This window comes from Mixophyes fleayi, chromosome 3 (assembly GCF_038048845.1).
Source record: "Mixophyes fleayi isolate aMixFle1 chromosome 3, aMixFle1.hap1, whole genome shotgun sequence".
NCBI classification, from domain to species: domain Eukaryota; kingdom Metazoa; phylum Chordata; class Amphibia; order Anura; family Limnodynastidae; genus Mixophyes; species Mixophyes fleayi.
The window spans coordinates 66,531,356-66,545,488 of record NC_134404.1 but is presented as its reverse complement, the minus strand read 5'-3'; the positions used below and the strand labels follow the sequence as shown (position 1 = coordinate 66,545,488).

At 44.5% G+C, this 14,133-nt stretch overlaps 1 protein-coding gene across 1 annotated transcript in view; it reads left to right on the top strand.

The window, feature by feature from the left end:
• The first annotated feature begins 2,598 nt into the window (after nucleotides 1–2,598).
• The window catches only part of LOC142143632 (uncharacterized), a 32,355-nt gene continuing 20,820 nt past the window's right edge, over nucleotides 2,599–14,133 (top strand). Inside the window, exons 1-5 of the mRNA XM_075201616.1 lie at nucleotides 2,599–2,875; nucleotides 5,290–5,442; nucleotides 5,732–5,880; nucleotides 5,951–6,055; nucleotides 13,937–13,972. Of these exons, the coding sequence (XP_075057717.1) occupies nucleotides 2,696–2,875; nucleotides 5,290–5,442; nucleotides 5,732–5,880; nucleotides 5,951–6,055; nucleotides 13,937–13,972 (623 nt within the window). The 5' untranslated portion in view covers nucleotides 2,599–2,695. The remainder of the gene's footprint in view (nucleotides 2,876–5,289; nucleotides 5,443–5,731; nucleotides 5,881–5,950; nucleotides 6,056–13,936; nucleotides 13,973–14,133) is intronic.

Sequence of the window (14,133 nt, the reverse complement as noted above, 5' to 3'; positions counted from 1 at the left end):
TTCATTTAAATATATTTTAATGATGATTTGAAATAAATATATGTTTAAAAAGATAATGCACTATGGGACTTTTTTGTCTCTCTTTTTCTCTTTCATTATATGCAATCTGAACTTCATTGAATGAAAACAACATCAAAACTGAACATATTTTGTGAAAACAACATTTTGATGAACTTTGAGGACTATGTCTCAATAAGACTACTACTCCATAATAACTTTAATGACTTTATTTCTCATGTGCAATATATCTCAATATATATTGTAGCGCCATTTGATGCGGAATTTTTGTATTTGTATCTATATTTTCTGAATCAAAGGGTGTTATTCAGTCCTCTATCTAGGCAGCTGCAATAAGAGCGCTCCACCTCTATCTCCATATATATTGTATTTATAGTCATATAGTTATACTGATGTCTAAAAACAAAGATTGTTATTGTTTCATATTACTCTGGAATAGTAAAATGCAGAAACTAAACAAGAGGGGAGTAGAGCACTGTATAGCACTATGCTCATTTGAGCAGGGCCATCTTTACCTTATGTCCCATGTCACTGAATGTCAATTGTCTTACTCTGCAAATGTAAAGTGCCTTGAGTCCTATTGGGAGAAAGCGTTTTGTAAATAAAGTTATTATTATTTGTAATACTATCCAAATCAACATGGAAGGAACACAGTCAATATGTGGTTATAACCCCCAATAATTTATACTGCCATACTCTTATTATAGATTATATAGGGCATACTTGCCCACTTTTGCTATTTCCCCCCCCCACCCCGGCAGTTCTCGGAGGGGAAGTGGACTGTGTGGACGAAGGGGGATGGGGCTTGGCAAATAAAATTTTTGGCTGTACCCCATGACGTAATTACGAGTACACCCATTGGGACCGAAATCTGAAGTATTGCAGTTATCAAGTTATTTATATCGTGCCAAAAACCAGACAATTTTCAGGCAATCCCACCAGATATGGATAAATGTCCCTTCCAGGGAGCAATTTCTCCAACAACGGTCAGAGGTGTCTGGTAACATTTTTTAAGACGCATTGGGACGTAATACCAGCAATATAGGACCTTATAAACATTTTTTTTTATTTTGACATATTAGGAGCTAGAAGCAGCATTCTCACGAATTTCACTCCAATCATCTGGGTCGACGGTCTCCCCAATATCTCTTTCCCAAGCCCAACTCATTGGGGTCCTTTTGATCCAATGTAGCCAGGGAGAGTTCAGAATAGAGGGTAGATATTAGGTCAGCCGTGGATGAGTGACAAAGGCATAGGTACTCAAAGGAAGTTAGTGGGCGAGCAATGAGCCGGTGCTTAATTGTGTTATCCAAATTATGAAGATTTCTATATTTTATTGAACTGACTACTGCAGTCCCCCTGTAAAACAATAACCTACTAAATAGTCTCATTACACTTTTTTCACAGCATTTAAAGAATTTTTTGTTTATTAACACACAGATATATTTGTAAGAGAGATTATGTGGTCTGTATATCCTGCATATCGTCTAATAAACATTCCTTCGTACACAAAGCATCTTTTCAGTTGCCCTTGTAAATATTATGAAAAATGAACTTTAGTTTATGGTCAGTTAACGTTACGTGGGCAAAGAACTTCATATACACCCCAGCTCTTCCACAGATCTTATGTGCTTAGGGGAGAAGACCAGTCCGTATATATATATATATATATATATATATATATATATACACACACACACACACACACACACACACACACACACACACTTACCAACTGTCCATAATTTATGGGGTTGAAAGCAATGTCCTTGGAATTGTTTATCTCTGGAAATATCCCTATTTTTTCACAATTGGCCAAAGGCTTGGTGCTCTTTCTCTTACGTCTTTTGGATGCAGTCCCAGGTAATTAACGGTATTCTCTGTGCTAATATATTTATTAAAGTGGAGTATTGCCCTTAATCTCAGTATTACATGTAAACAATATATTTAATCAACAAAAGAGACTCCTATCTGTAATAACATATCAACAGGCATTTTCAACAAGTGTTACAAGCTGGATCAAACAAATCTAACAATAAAGCAGGAAGGAGCTGGGGGCCACAGGTGAGGGCCCGCTTGTTACCCATCGCTGACAGGAGCCTGCCCAGCATACATTCCCCCCACCAGACCTCCGATAAACCATTACAGAACATTCTTGGTAAATTACAAGCAAAATGATTTGGTAATTTAGCCTCTAATACAAAGGTTACTTATGGGACCTACAACATGAACATATGACTGTGGATATAACACAATGGCATGGCACTATTATTCATGTAGCACAGAACTTAGGTCCCTGGTGGGCAACCGTTAGCCCTCCTGACCAGGGTCATCCTAGTGATTGTCACAGAGTAATAACCACTGAGCACACACTCAGGCTGTGTAGCAATTTAGTCTATCATTAAAAGGCAATACCTCTGCCGCTTAATAGTCAGTCATGGCTTAATCTACTGTTTGAGGTTAATCAGTTTTTAAGATGATTTCGAGGTATGGTTAGTCCCATAGTTGTGCTTCATAAGATGATTTCATAATATGATCTAATATGTTACCTGAGAACTATCATGTTGCCCAAAGCTGGCAGAGCTGCTCTCCGGGGACAGGTTTGAGGGTGACTGCTTAGTATGTTTTGGGTATAAATGTTGCATGTTTAATCAGTTGCAGATATGGTATAGATGAAATGCCTCAGAAAAGCAAGATAAAGGGAAAAGGAGCAGGAGGTAAAGTAATAGATACCGCAGTACTGAAGAAATTTCTGAAAACATATGAGAATCACTGTGCCCAGTGCCAGTCCTCTGCCAGCCCCACCATCACTTGTGCCCTCAAAAAATGCATCCAAAATGGCTCCAACTACCTTAAGGTAAGCTTGGGTTTAACAAAAACAATAATCGGGAATAACAAGACTCAAAATCCAGTGCTGAACGTTTTTGTGGGTGAAAAAACATCCCACACTCACTCACAAATGTAGATTGTTGCACAACTATAAAGTGAATGTGATGGCATTACATTATTGAGGTTCATAAATGTGACATTTCCCAAAGAATTAAGCCACTGGGGAATTCACTGTAACCAGGGTAATTTTTAAAGCTTGATTTATTACACAGTTATTGTTCAGAATATTACTATTATTATTTGAGACTCAGAACTGAGGATTAGTGGAAAATAGCCACTTTACAGAGTAAAGTGAGCAATTCAAGGGCAGTGCAGTATCTGTAGGTGGTTGTTCAATTCAAATTAAAAAAAATCTCTGCATAGGAACTTTAACCGGGTTAGGGGAACAGGTGCCATCTTCTGGGGGTAGATGGTAGTGTACAGCAGCAGAGAAGTAAAACAAGTCCAAGGTTTTGGTACAACTGGCTTTAGACAGTTTTATTAAGCAGGAATAAATAAAGAAAACTTTGAAATAAACACATTGCCTATCCAGCACTAACTAAGCACACACAAACACCCTCTCTCCTGTGAAGGATCTTGTGTCCCACACACATACAAAATAGAGAGCTAATTGCTCACCATTTGCAGTGTCTCTCAGGAGGCACCAAACTCCTCCCCAGGTCTGAGAGAGTGAACTGTCTAGCACCCTTTTAACAGCATCTCATCAGGTACAGCTCCTGACTACTGGTAGCTTGCCAGCTTGTTGGAAAACCCTAAATGAGCCTTATAAAATGAGCCCACCCTGCTCTCTCCAATTATTCATTCACCACTTGCACATTGTTTATGTCACATAATTTTATGCAAAATTAATTCCTACGCCCTCCATTCAGCTACCTCTCCCTACTCCACATATGTGCTCTCAGTGCTCTTCACTGATCTAGTCCTGAAATACAGCAGGGTTGCTGGTGGAAAGGTAAAGGCCTACTTATTAGCATACTAGATGGGTTGATTAGCATGTTAGACACTCTCATAACTGAATGAATTCCAGGCAAATGGTGCAGGTGGGCAGATTGTATGCATTCAGTGCCATCGAGAGCAATCTTGGGCCCAGGGTGGCTACCTCTTGAAGGCCTACCAGTAGGCTCGTACACAGGTGAACTGAACAGGCAGTGGATTTAAGATGTATTTTAGCAAAATACAAAGACATCAATTTCTTCCTCTGTGTCCCCCACCTCTCCCCTGTGTCCCTTCACCTATGCCTCATGTCACCACTATGTCCCCTCATCTCTCCCTCTACACAATACAATGACGTGTGTGATAGCTTAAAACAATCTAATCAGGAAATTGGAGTGTGCTCGTTAACTATAAAACAAAGAATAAATCCAATAGATCAAGGTGTATTGTCACAAAGTGCTGCTCCTGTCATGGGTCCTGCCCATACTTGCCAACTCTCCCTGAATGTCAGGGAGACTCCCTGAAATAGGGGTGATCTCCCTCACTACCTGAAGAGTCTGGCATTCTCCCTGATACTGAGCCAGTACAAGACATGGTTGGCTTTGCCATCTGTGGCATGATGACACAGTTCAGAAATTGTGTCCTATGTCCATGTATTGAGGCCTATGGAGGTGGCCATTTTCATGGAGACTAAGATTTAATCAATCAATCATTTTCTTGGAGACCTCCCGGTTCTCGTCCCCACAATAGATAAATGGTGCGCTATAATGTCGCAAATATCGCATCATCTTAGCCCTTGCAGTAATTGTCAAAAATTGTGACAATCATTTAGGGGGTGGGGCCAAAATAGTGCGATTCGTCAAGCCCCGCCGCCGCAGGCCCACCTCACCCCGGATCTCCCTGAAGCCAACAAGGAAAAGTTGGCAAGTATGGTCCTGCCGCTTGGCCACAGCAGCAGGTTCTCTCTAGCACCTAGGCTAGTGATTACGTTTGTCATATAGATATAAGCACATCCACCGATGGCAGTCTGCAGCACTGATTATGTAGACACTCATGTCAAACAGGAAGATTGAAGCAGGAAGACTCTTATAGGTTCAGGTGCTGCGTCATCATCCATGCCCAGAGAAGACACAGACATCCACGTATCACCACCTCCTCCCTACTACAGAAAGTGCTTGTGTGCAGGTGCTACACATGTTTATATTACATTAAGATAACATCACAGGCTCAGGCACCAAATGTTGAGAAACTTTGTACTGAAGTAATCTGCAGGGATTGTTATCTCAGGATTGTAGTTTTGTAGGGTTTGTTATTCTTGTTAGTTTGTATGGATATGGAACATATCAGTGGCCTCTGTCATTTAATGGAAGAATTACACAAATCAGCTGCTTATTTACTGAGTCTGTGGCATCGTTACAAATAATAATATTATACACTGTGTTCCTGCAGATCATTCTGTCCTGTCCTGAGAGTTCCTCAGATAGTTCTGCTCCGGTTCTATTAAGGCCACTGTTGCTGACAATCCGGGATGAACGATACATGCTTGGGACAGACTTATGCATATGGGGAATACCTCTCAGTAACCAGGATGTCGCCAGCCTCGTAAGTTTGACTATGAGATCACATACATCAATAATAACGCGTGACCTTCAGTTTTCACTGCATACAACTGAACACACATTTTCATACTATTGGTAAAAATGCTAACAAAATCATACGATTCTTAAACTATGTAAGGAAATTGATGGCAGCACCACTGTGATAAGACAACAGGTAAATAAAGTATTAAGTGCACTGTTTTAAACATTTTCATAATTGGAACAAATTGTTCAGCTGCATTGCAAATATAAATACTTGTATATATACGGTATATGGTCTCTTCTCCCTGCAGGCCATATTACTGGAGTTGAGCGGGAGAACATCTTATCCATTCATGAGACTGGAAGCTCTAGACTGTGGGATTGATGTTTGGTCGGCGGAGAGGCTGGGGAAAGCAATCAGATACAGCCAGTTGACGTCTGTACTCTTGGATTACAATGAGTAAGACACTTACCTACATAAAGGATTCAGGGTCACATCACAGCCTATATAACATCCCCTTGTTTGTCAGGTTCCGAGATGAAGGCATCCAAGGCCTTGTCCATGCGCTGGAAGGGAACACGAAGCTGGCGTCTCTTAGTCTGTGTTACTGTAACCTTGGCCCTCCTACTGGAGCCTGTCACGGGCACTAGGAGTCTTTACCCAGGGATCACCAGGTGATAGGCTTACCAGAGCAGTATAGGTGGTAATATGGTACTCTGGTAGCAGGGTGATCACGGAACAGGAAATAGCAGATGATGAGATGCTCAGGAAAGTCTATGACTAGCAGCACTGGCAATATGGAGGTAGTAATACACGAGGAACTGTATGGACAAAGGACATGTGAAGGTAGTCAGTGGTCTGCGGTAGCAAGTTGTACCACTGCTATAGTGAGGAGGAATGTCCAACAGAAACGAGGAGGTGATGAGAGTCAGCGGTCTGCGGATAGCAAGTTGTACCGCTGTCAGAGTGAAGGAATGGAATCCAAGTGGAGGTATCCGGGGAGTCAGTGGTCTGCGTTAGCAAGTTGTACCACTGCTATGTGAGAGGATACTGGAACAGGTGAAACTGTAAACAGGAGTCAGTGGTCTGCCACTAGCAAGTTGTACTACTGAATATATATGTGAGGAGGTGCACGGGGAGAGACTGCAACACAATATATACACGGGCACCTTGACTTTGATCCACAGTAATATGCACAATATAAATGTATAAATGACTGAACAACACTGCCAATATAGAAAGTCTCTTGAAGTAATCCGGCATAAGATAACACAGTCAATGATGGCAATAGACTCAGCGGATAGTACACTCCAGAGGAGAACCAACACAGTCCAGCAAGGTATGCAATACACAGCACAGTCAATGGGAAGTATGCATACCGTGGTTCAGGAGAAGGCAGTCAGACAGGAGTGCAGAGATACCTGAAGGGCAGGAGGCCAGCAGGATACAAGTCCCTGGATGGGTGAAGCAGGGGTCTAGCAGGTGCAGCGCACAGGTAGGTAGACCAGCAGGGAACACAGGAAGGCGTGGAGAGCGGATCAGCAGTAGATGAATGAGTAGCGCTGAGAAGTAACAGCAGCGGGTCTCTGCGGGAACACGGAGGTAACCAATAGCAACCAGCAGGTGCAGTAACGATGGAACACCGGAGCAGAGTTGAACTGGAACAGATGATCACGGAGAGTAGCGGGTAGCAATAGTGGCAGCAGACTCAAGGAAACACGGTAGAGTAGACAAGGACTGAAGACTGAAGCGCACAGAGGCAGCGGATAGGAATCAGCTAAACAGTCACGATGAAACACAGACGAGTTGCAGGTTGAAGACTGTAGTGCACGGAGGCAGCGGATAGGAATCAGCCAAACAGTCACGATGATGAAACACAGACGAGTAGCAGGTTGAAGCCTGTAGTGCACGGAGGCAGCGGATAGGAATCAGCTGGCAGTCACAATCATGAACAGGTGAGTGGATGTGGTTGAAGCCTGTAATGCACGGAGGCAGCGGATAGGCATCAGCTAACAGTCCCAATGATACCTGGTAGAGTTGAAGTGATTAGAAGACTGTAGTGCACGGAGGCAGCGGATAGGAATCAGCTCACAGTCACGATGATACAGTAGATGGTAGAAGTGGTATGGGAACCACAGTAGCAGAAGTGGTTTGGAAACCACAGAGGTAGAAGTGGCTTGGAAACCACAGGAATCAGCAGGGCTGAATAAACAAGGAAACACAGGAACACCTTCAGAGACTCATGGGGAATGAGACTCCAAGATCAGGCAACGTGGTGTTGACCACAGGTGCTTAATATAGGGAGGTTGCCTGATCTGCCAATTAAGTTAAAGGAACATACACTGAAGGTTTGGAAAGGGCTGCGCATGCGCAGTCCCTCAGGATAGAGGACGTCCACGGTTCCTAATAGTCCGGGAAGAAGCACTCACAGTCCGGTGAGTGACAGTACCCCCCCTTTTAAAGGTGGGCACAGAACGCCTGGAACCGGGCTTGTCCGGATTTTTGGAATAAAACTTCTTCAGAAGGGCAGGAGCATTAAGATCTTCAGCTTTGATCCATGAACGCTCTTCAGGACCAAAGCCCTTCCAATGAACGAGGAAACGGAGGACTCCTCGCGAAATTTTTGCATCCAATACCTCAGTAATCTCGAAATCCTCCTCCTGATGAACTTGAACTGGCTGCGGTGCTGAGGAAGGAGTCGAGAAACGGTTGATGATGAGAGGTTTGAGCAAGGACACATGGAAGGCATTGGAGATCCGAAGATTCTTAGGAAGAAGAAGTTTAACACATACTGGATTGATAACTTGAATGATCCTATATGGACCAATAAAACGAGGGGCGAATTTCATAGATGGAACCTTCAAACGAATATTTTTGGTAGATAACCAGACACGATCTCCAATTTTTAGTGGTGGAATAGCCCGCCTCTTCTTATCTGCGAAAGACTTATATTTGTTAGATGTCTTCTTTAAACAGGTTTTGACCTGAGACCAGATATTTTTGAAGGTCTGACAAGCAGTCTCCACAGCAGGAACTTGGGTGGGCGGGAGGGCAGGAAATTCCGGAAAGGACGGATGGTGACCGTAGACCACAAAGAATGGAGTTTTGGATGATGACTCATGGTACATGTTGTTATGGGCGAATTCAGCCCAAGGGAGCAATTCTACCCAGTTGTCTTGGTTGGCTGAAGAGAACATCCTAATAAAAGTCTCAAGATCTTGATTGACTCGTTCCGTTTGTCCGTTAGATTGCGGATGGTAAGACGATGAGAGTGCTAATCGTATGCCCAAGGTTTTACAAAGGGCCCGCCAGAATCTGGAAACGAATTGTACTCCTCTATCTGACACAATCTCAGACGGACATCCATGGATGCGGAAGATTTCTTTAATGAAATGTTCAGCCAGAGTAGACGAGGAAGGTAAACCGGACAGAGGGACGAAATGAGCCATCTTCGAAAATCTGTCTACCACTACCCAAATAGTATTGTGATTCTTACTTGGTGGCAAATCAGTAACGAAATCCATACTAATATGGGTCCAAGGCTTGGACGGAATGGGTAGTGGTCGCAGCAACCCTGCTGGAGTTCTGCGGGAGGATTTGAACTGAGAACATAAATCACAGGAAGCAATAAACTCTTTGACGTCTCTCCTCATTGAAGGCCACCAGTAACTACGAGAGAGAATCTCAAAGGTCTTATGTTCACCGGCGTGTCCAGAAAAACGAGAGGCATGAAACCACGAAAGGATTTTCCTCCTCAGAGTAGGAGGCACGAGGGTCTTCCCAAATGGTAGCATTTTGGTGGATGAAGCAGCCAGAGAAATACATTTGGGGTCTAGAATAGCATGGTTGGGAACCTCTTCTACATCAGAGGACGTCACAAAAGCTCGAGATAGAGCGTCAGCTTTCTTGTTCTTAGCAGCTGGTTTGAAGGTTATAATTAATTCAAAACGGGAAAAGAAAAGAGACCATCTTGCTTGACGAGGGTTCAAGCATTGAGCAGATTGCAAATATGACAAGTTCTTATGATCCGTGAAGATCGTCACCGGATGGCGAGCTCCTTCCAACAAGTATCTCCATTCCTCTAATGCAGCTTTGATGGCCAGCAACTCCTTGTCCCCGATAGTATAGTTTTTCTCTGCGGGCAGAAGACCCCGAGAGTAGAAGGCACAAGGATGTAATTTTTGTTGCTCCGAGCGTTGGGAGAGAATAGCTCCTAAGCCCACATTAGAGGCATCTACTTCTAGGAAGAAGGGAAGTGTCACATCAGGTTGTCGCAGAATGGGAGCAGACGAGAAGGACTCTTTGAGGATTTGAAAGGCTTGGAGAGCCTCAGATGACCATTGCTTAGTATTAGCCCCTTTCCGAGTTAAGGCCACAATGGGAGATGCAATGGATGAGAAGTCTTGAATGAAGCGTCTATAGTAATTGGCAAAACCTAAAAAACGCTGGATGGCACGAAGAGTAGTTGGCTGAGGCCAATGTAGTACAGCATTTACTTTGTCTGGATCCATCTTCAGGCCAACTCCGGAAACTATATACCCCAAGAATGGAATCTGGGGTAACTCGAATGAACATTTTTCCAATTTACAGAACAACGAGTTTTTCCGTAGTCTGGAGAGGACCTCTGCCACATGTTGGTGATGAGAAGGCAGGTCCTGTGAGAAGATCAATATGTCGTCCAGGTAGACAACGACACATACATATAATAAGTCCCGAAAGATCTCATTGATGAAACCCTGGAAAACTGCGGGGGCATTACACAGCCCGAAGGGCATTACTAAATATTCGTAATGCCCATCTCTGGTGTTAAACGCGGTCTTCCATTCGTCACCGGAACGGATTCTAATTAAATTGTAGGCACCACGAAGATCCAACTTAGTAAATATCCGGGCTCCCTTGATGCGATCAAATAGCTCAGTGATCAGCGGAATGGGATACCGATTCTTGATAGTAATGGCGTTGAGTCCACGAAAATCTATACAAGGGCGTAATGATCCATCCTTCTTTTTGACGAAGAAGAACCCAGCTCCAGCGGGAGAGGTGGAAGGTCGAATGAACCCACGCTGGAGATTCTCCTGTATGTACTCAGATGTGGCTTGAGTTTCAGGTAACGAGAGAGGATAGACCCGACCCCTGGGAGGAGTCTTGCCAGGTAGAAGGTCGATCGGACAATCCCAAGAACGATGAGGAGGAAGACGTTCAGACTGAGCTTTATCAAACACATCGGCAAATGAAGCATACTGAGGAGGGAGTCCCGGGGAGGAAGATGAGATGGAAGATTGCTGTACTTTAAGAGGAATAACTTGAGAGAGACAACGATGGTGACATTCAGGCCCCCAAGACGTAACTTGAGGGGTGCGCCAGTCAATCTGGGGAGAGTGACATTGAAGCCATGGAAGGCCTAAGACAATCGGACTTGTCGTAACAGGAAGAATTAAAAACGAAATTTCTTCATGGTGTAGTACACCAATCTGAAGGGTTACTGGAGACGTACTCTGGGTGATGAGACCATTGATGAGACGTGATCCATCTATAGCCGTCACAGTAATGGGTGTTTTTAAAGTGATCACTGGTAGGGACCATTGATTCACTAGTGATTTAGAAATGAAATTTCCTGCTGCTCCGGAATCAATCAATGCCTGTGACTCAAAGGATTTGGTAGCAAAGGAAATCGTAACATCGAAAGCGCAGACTTTAGATTTCATAGACAATGGAGAGGACTCCAGGGACCCTAACTTCACCTCTCCAGAACTAGTTAGGGCCTGGCATTTCCCGATTTCTTAGGGCAAGAACTGAGCATATGTGTGGAATCAGCACAATAGATACAGAGTCTATTCTTTACTCTTCGTTTCCTCTCTTCTAAAGATAATTTGGAACGTCCTATCTCCATGGGAATCACAGAAGGTGAAACTGGACGAAATTGAGGGTTTAAACGAAGAGGTGCTTTAGCAGAAGTTGTTTTCTCAGATTCTCTTTCACGAAATCTCATGTCTACACGATGGCAAAGAGAGATCAAATCTTCTAGTGACGAAGGAAGCTCTTGGGTAGTCAGTGCATCTTTAATTTTATCGGAGAGCCCCTGCCAGAAGGCGGCAACTAATGCTTCAGTGTTCCACTGAAGTTCAGAGGCTAAGATCCTAAATTGAATGACATACTGTCCTACTGTATGGGAGCCTTGTCGCAAACGAAGAATGCTGGAAGCAGCGGAGGTCACACGACCTGGTTCATCGAACACACTTCGGAACGTGGAAATGAATTTGGCACTATCTTGTAGAATTGGATCGTTTCTTTCCCACAGAGGGGAGGCCCAAGCCAGGGCTTGTCCAGAAAACAATGAGATAAGATAGGCCACTCTGGAACGATGGGTAGAAAAATTTTGAGGTTGGAGTTCAAAATGGACTGAACATTGGTTAAGGAAACCTCTACAAGTTTTGGGGTCCCCGTCATATTTTGACGGAGTAGGCAGGTGAAGCGTAGGAGCTGTAGACACCTGGGATGGCACTGGGGAAACGGAGGAAAGCACAGGAGCTTCAATACTAGCTGTAACAGTCTGTCCAGATGTTCCTTGGGAGGTTAACGATTGGTAACATTGAAGTAACAGCTGTTGGCGAGCATCCTGTTGCTCCACACGGCTGACCAGATGCTGCAGCATCTCTTTAGCAGTAGGTTCCGTATCTGGGTCTGTCATGGCCTGATCTTACTGTCACGGGCACTAGGAGTCTTTACCCAGGGATCACCAGGTGATAGGCTTACCAGAGCAGTATAGGTGGTAATATGGTACTCTGGTAGCAGGGTGATCACGGAACAGGAAATAGCAGATGATGAGATGCTCAGGAAAGTCTATGACTAGCAGCACTGGCAATATGGAGGTAGTAATACACGAGGAACTGTATGGACAAAGGACATGTGAAGGTAGTCAGTGGTCTGCGGTAGCAAGTTGTACCACTGCTATAGTGAGGAGGAATGTCCAACAGAAACGAGGAGGTGATGAGAGTCAGCGGTCTGCGGATAGCAAGTTGTACCGCTGTCAGAGTGAAGGAATGGAATCCAAGTGGAGGTATCCGGGGAGTCAGTGGTCTGCGTTAGCAAGTTGTACCACTGCTATGTGAGAGGATACTGGAACAGGTGAAACTGTAAACAGGAGTCAGTGGTCTGCCACTAGCAAGTTGTACTACTGAATATATATGTGAGGAGGTGCACGGGGAGAGACTGCAACACAATATATACACGGGCACCTTGACTTTGATCCACAGTAATATGCACAATATAAATGTATAAATGACTGAACAACACTGCCAATATAGAAAGTCTCTTGAAGTAATCCGGCATAAGATAACACAGTCAATGATGGCAATAGACTCAGCGGATAGTACACTCCAGAGGAGAACCAACACAGTCCAGCAAGGTATGCAATACACAGCACAGTCAATGGGAAGTATGCATACCGTGGTTCAGGAGAAGGCAGTCAGACAGGAGTGCAGAGATACCTGAAGGGCAGGAGGCCAGCAGGATACAAGTCCCTGGATGGGTGAAGCAGGGGTCTAGCAGGTGCAGCGCACAGGTAGGTAGACCAGCAGGGAACACAGGAAGGCGTGGAGAGCGGATCAGCAGTAGATGAATGAGTAGCGCTGAGAAGTAACAGCAGCGGGTCTCTGCGGGAACACGGAGGTAACCAATAGCAACCAGCAGGTGCAGTAACGATGGAACACCGGAGCAGAGTTGAACTGGAACAGATGATCACGGAGAGTAGCGGGTAGCAATAGTGGCAGCAGACTCAAGGAAACACGGTAGAGTAGACAAGGACTGAAGACTGAAGCGCACAGAGGCAGCGGATAGGAATCAGCTAAACAGTCACGATGAAACACAGACGAGTTGCAGGTTGAAGACTGTAGTGCACGGAGGCAGCGGATAGGAATCAGCCAAACAGTCACGATGATGAAACACAGACGAGTAGCAGGTTGAAGCCTGTAGTGCACGGAGGCAGCGGATAGGAATCAGCTGGCAGTCACAATCATGAACAGGTGAGTGGATGTGGTTGAAGCCTGTAATGCACGGAGGCAGCGGATAGGCATCAGCTAACAGTCCCAATGATACCTGGTAGAGTTGAAGTGATTAGAAGACTGTAGTGCACGGAGGCAGCGGATAGGAATCAGCTCACAGTCACGATGATACAGTAGATGGTAGAAGTGGTATGGGAACCACAGTAGCAGAAGTGGTTTGGAAACCACAGAGGTAGAAGTGGCTTGGAAACCACAGGAATCAGCAGGGCTGAATAAACAAGGAAACACAGGAACACCTTCAGAGACTCATGGGGAATGAGACTCCAAGATCAGGCAACGTGGTGTTGACCACAGGTGCTTAATATAGGGAGGTTGCCTGATCTGCCAATTAAGTTAAAGGAACATACACTGAAGGTTTGGAAAGGGCTGCGCATGCGCAGTCCCTCAGGATAGAGGACGTCCACGGTTCCTAATAGTCCGGGAAGAAGCACTCACAGTCCGGTGAGTGACAGAGCCTTACTGGGTAAACTGTTGGCAGAGTCGGCAGTCAGGTAATGTATCCTGGTTTGGCTGCTGACCTTTGTGAAAAGATGTATTTTTCTGAAGTCACTAATGAGATTTCCACCAACGTGTGGACTAGGAAGTGAGTGTAACATTAGCCAATTCATCTGGTATTATGTGGTTCAGTGCTTTCTGTTGCTGCTGTTATAGC